The sequence below is a fragment of the Xenopus tropicalis genome, chromosome 1, assembly GCF_000004195.4.
Source record: "Xenopus tropicalis strain Nigerian chromosome 1, UCB_Xtro_10.0, whole genome shotgun sequence".
NCBI lineage: Eukaryota > Metazoa > Chordata > Amphibia > Anura > Pipidae > Xenopus > Xenopus tropicalis.
Genome location: NC_030677.2, coordinates 17,427,491 through 17,432,720, shown reverse-complemented (window position 1 = coordinate 17,432,720; position 5,230 = coordinate 17,427,491). Strand labels below are relative to the sequence as shown.

General features: G+C 41.8%; 1 protein-coding gene across 1 annotated transcript; it reads right to left on the bottom strand.

The window, feature by feature from the left end:
- Window positions 1–1,038: 1,038 nt before the first annotated feature.
- On the bottom strand, window positions 1,039–1,674 carry LOC100491053 (vomeronasal type-2 receptor 26; the record flags this gene model as incomplete). Its single annotated transcript, XM_012956010.1, has 1 exon — window positions 1,039–1,674. A coding segment is annotated over exon 1 (636 nt), but the record flags the coding sequence as incomplete, so codon positions are not given.
- Between the last annotated feature and the right edge of the window lie 3,556 nt (window positions 1,675–5,230).

Here is a 5,230-nt window from a genome sequence, read left to right as displayed (position 1 = left end):
CTTAGGCAATCTCCTTTTGTGTGGTCCCTAGCTACCACCTGAGCTGGCCACTTAATGTAACTGAACTCCGGCCAGTAATGCTTCAGACTGCCCTTTCTAGATACTCTGTCTCTTCTCTCACTCCTAGAGTGACTATAACATATCTCTCTGAACTCTCTAACTCAGGGATCCCCAACCTTTTATACCCATGAGCCACAGTCAAACGGAAAAAGTGTTGGGGAGCAACACAAGCATGAAAACAGTTCCTGGGGCGGCAAATAAAAGCTATAATTGGCTATTTGGTAGCCTCTGTGTGGACTGACAGCCTATAGAAGCCTCTGTTTGGCTTTACAATTGGTTTTATGCCATCAACACTTGCCTCCAAGCCAGAAATTTAAAATTAAGCACCTGCTTTGGGGACACAAACCACTGGTTGGGGATCACAGCTCTAACTGGAGCCTGTAGCTAGCCTCGTGAAGAGGTTGGTCCCAGGACAAACGACCTTGCATAAAATGGATGTCATCCCTTTTTATATTGCAGCACACCACCATCTAGTGGTTGCTGTTGGAACTACACAAACAACTAGGACCACCTTTAGGTGTCCATATCCCATAAGGCCCCCCCCTGGTACCTGTCAAAAGGGGAACCCACCTAAGGGGCCCAAATCTTGGGATCCCTACAATAAAAATACAGTAATGGAGAGTTTGGAAAGTCGAACCCATTGAATCTTGTAATATATTATAGAAATTTGCTGTCTATAAGAAAATTTTCTTTTTATGTTTAGTCAATTAAAACTAAATATAATTTAGTTATTTCCTATTGCATCTATGTATACACAAATCTTGATTTGTTTGGGTTCCCTAGTAAGCAGTGTTTTGTGTTCCACTCTGGCTTTAATAAAATAATATAACATTTAGGGAGAAATATACAGAAAAGAAGCCCACAGCTTGAAGTTATTATGGCAAATATTTCCACTGCCACCATGGGTTTCCCTTTGGTGCTCAGATAGGCCGGGATCATTGTGATCCAAACACTGCAGAAGAGCAGCATGCTGAAAGTGATGTACTTGGCCTCATTAAAACTGTCCGGTAAGCTCCGAGCCAGGAAAGCTACAATGAAACTCATAGATGCCAACAATCCCATGTAGGAGAGGACAATGTAAAATGCAACTACTGAGCCCTCATTGCACTGAATGATTATTTTTCCTGGTTCAGAAAGTATATTGTATTCCACAAAAGGAGGAGAAATAGACAACCATAAACTAGTAATAAGTATTTGAATGACTGAGCAGACAAGAACAATACAATGTGCCAGTTTCACTCCCACCCATTTACTCCAAGATCTTCCAGGCTTTGTAGCTTTGAAAACAATATAAACCATGATAGTCTTGGCCAAGACACAAGACACAGCTATAGAGAAGGTGATACCAAAAGAGCTTTGTCGGAGCGTGCATATTATATCAGTGGGACGGCCAAGGAACAAAAACACGGACAGGATGCTCAGCTTGATGGAGACAATGAGAATAAAGCTGAGATTGCGATTATTGGCTTTCACTACTGGAGTGTCTCGGAATGAAATAAAGATTCCCAGTATAACTGCCCCTACTGTAAACAGTATCAAAGAGTTAATGGTAAAGAATATAGCAAAGTAATCGGTGTCAAAGGATATAAATTCAACTTGTTTCTCAATACACATCGTTTTTTCATGATTTGGCCATTTATTGTCTTGGCATGTTAGGCAGTTTTCCATATCTGCAAGAAAAAAAATAAGATAATTAATATGGTGCGTTAAAGACACTGTCCAATGTTGTATCAAAGGGGGAAATAATAGGCATTTATTGTGCAGCCTTTGTCCTAGTGCCTTAATGAAAGACCTTCAGCTAATCCCTTCTTGTTGGATTGCACCAGCAGTGGAGAGTGCTGGGACTTCTTTTCTTAAAGAAGAAGGAAAGGCATTTTGGCATTTTACTGCCAATAGATTTGCCACATTAGTGCCACCTAGAACCCTATATTTATTCTGCAGAAAGTAAAGAGCCCTAGAAGCTCTCTCTGTTTGTTTACGACTTCAGCTGCCATTTTAGCTCAGTAGCTTCTGTGCTGCAGCTCTAGCAGTTGGTAGCTCAGATCACACATTCTAATGGAATGGGGGGAGCAGGAAAAGGTTGGGGGAGAGGCAGAGAGGAAAAAGCTACGCAGACTCATGCCTACGTCTTGTTTTCTGAGAGAGCAACTCTGATACAGAAGAATATGTTTACACAATAGAAGACAAGAAATCCTGTGTTTCTTTTGATAGAGTACTCAGAAGATTTTTCTGAGAGCAGGAAGTCTGATACAGAAGAACGTGTGTACACAAAAGAAGACAAGAAATCCTGTGTTTCTTATAATAGAAGAGAACAGCGTTTCTGTGAGTGCTTATGGCTGTATTTACATAGACCTTTCTGATAAAACATTTTAGTTTTTACCTTTCCTTCTCCTTTCACCAAGTACATAGTGCTGACATGGCAGTTTGCACCACTAACATTTTCAGTACTGACTAGGGTTGAGCTAGGATTGACAATTACTTTCAATTTTCATTTAGCACTCACTTTCCCCCCTCCTTCCCAACCATCTAATTGTGTAGTCAGTGCATGGGCATGTACAGCAATCCCCCTTTGGTGCATAAAGAAGATTTTGGGTTGATACAAAGCTTGCCTTGCTAGAACTGTCCACAAAATGACACCTCCCTGCCGGCTGTGATTGTGTAAAGGTGCCCATACACGGTAAGATCCGCTCGTCTGGCGAGGTCGCCAAGTGAGCGGATCTTCTCCCGATATCCCCACCTATGGGTGGGCGATATCGGAGGAATTTAGGCTAAAACGATCAAATTATAATGGCTGTTAAGGGCGCCAGCGGTTAAAAGAGCCGATGCGGTCCCCGATCCGACTGAATTTTTTAACCTGCCTGATCAATATCTGCCCAATTTCAGGCCAGATATTGGTCGGGCATGCCCCTCGTTGCTGCCCCTACATGGGCCGATTAGCTGCCGAATCAGTCCAAGAGACCCATATCAGCAGCTACAATCGGCCCGTGTATGGCCAACTTTAGTCCCAGACTGACGGAAACAAGATTTATATTATCTATATAGTGTAAGTGAAGTGTATTTTGCTTGACAAACACAATAGAAAAGAAATATCATTTTCAGTCTCACCTACATTTAGTGATGGAATAATCTGTCCCTTTTCGCCTTCATCCAAAAATTAGCAAAGCAGCAAAAATTCACAAATTGCATTGAAGTCAATAGACGTTTTTTCACAGTGAAAAATTTTGCTCTTTACTGTCTACTATGTCATATTGTATATCTACTGCAATTTTAAAAATCCTTGAATATTTGCTGAACAGAAGCTAAGGATGGTGGGGATAGTACACATGGTAACTAACAGATAGGTACCAGTTATATTGGAAATGTCTCCCTCTGAGCATGGCGCACAGTCATAACAGCACGGCGGCGATGATTTCCGCGAGACTTTCCTAAAGCCCGGAGAACAGTTTGCAGAGCACTGGGATGTCAGAGTCTTGAAATAAGAATGAAACATTAGATATAGATAACTGTTTTAGCTGGGCGGCATTGTTTTCAGTTATGGCTCATAGTATAGTTCAAGTTATGGATGGAAGTGGAGTTGGATGGGGGAGTAAGCAGCTGACACAGCCATTGGCACATAAGTACACAGGGAGGCTGGTTTTTCAATAACATTTTTTTAAAAAAACAAGATCAAGAACTTTTTTTTCCCCACAGTTGTTTTTTTTCCTTTGATCATTAGCACATTTAAGAAAAGACTTTATTTCATTGTGATCAGTGATGTAATTATAAAAGAAGCAGACCCTGTGGTGGTAGGGGGGCACAGACTGTGGGGTGTGCTACCTCTATAGCCGCTCTAGTTGCCAAAGTTATGTGCTCTCCCTGTAAATATTCAGCAGCCGGCGCACACGTATGTAAGAGTGAGCGGGGAGGGGGGGCAGAAGTTGGAACCTGTGCATTTCCCTCTGAAGATATTCTTGCAGGTGGTCCAGCCGGTACGCCATTGACTGTGATGATGTTTATTAGCAGAAAGAAGTCAAGAGCAAAGAGTATTGTATAGTTCTATTGTTCCATCCCTGCTGTGCTTTTTGGCAACAGGTGGCGCAAACTGTGCTGTTTTGCTGTAATAATAAGTAAATAGGGTTTTCTTCTTCTTTAAAGGGATTGTCATGATTTGTACGGGGCACTTTTTATTTCTAAAGTACACTGTTACATAGCAAATAATTCCCTCTGCCATTTAAACGTTTATTCTTTAACCAACAAATGTATTTGTAGCTGTAATATTGGTGTGTAGGCGCCATCTCAGTGCATTGTGCCTGAGTCTGAGCTTTCAGCCAGCGCTACACATTAGAACTGCTTTCAGCTAACCTATTGTTTCTCCTACTCCCATGTAACTGGAGGAGTCCCAAGCCGGACTTGGATTTCTTACTATTGAGTGCTATTCTGATACCTACTGGGAGCTGCTATCTTGCTCCCTTCCCATTGTTCTGCTGATCGGCTGCTGGGAGGGAGGGGGGGATATCACTCCAACTTGCAGCGCAGCAGTAAAGTGTGACTGAAGTTTATCAGAGCACAGGTCACATGGCTGTGGCACCCTGGGAAATGAAGAATATGGCTAGCCCCATGGGAAAAACAGATTACAAAAAAAAAACTTCACGTTTTTACCTTTTTCTTTTGTCTTGTTCCTATCAGCCATTTTTGCTGGACATAAACACAACACTAATACATTTATTATGATGCCTACCTTATTACTAGGGTTATTCTTCCATATTATTTCTGGGCTGTTGAGTTCAAGTTTGGCTTCAGATTGTGACCAAGTAAATCTGCCAACGTTTCTTTGTTTTCCTGTCATTGCCTCGGAAACATAACGGTTTGTAATAATATATTGCCTGGGAACCTCCCCAGTGCCGTTATATTGTGTTCCGTTCCCCCAAGGTTCCCCGAGGTGCACGTTCCTTACATAGTGATGTAACTGTGAATATAATATAGAGAATATGTACAGTCATGCCCTTCTCATACTCACAGTTACTGACATGGCATTCCTCTCCCTGCATTCATCCATTATGTGCAATGGTTAAGAATAATTATGGAGATGGTTGAGCAAACACCCCTAATACAACAATTCATAATACAGGTATGGGATCCCTTATCCGGAAACCCGTTATCCAGAAAGCTCCGAATTACGGAATGCCCGTCT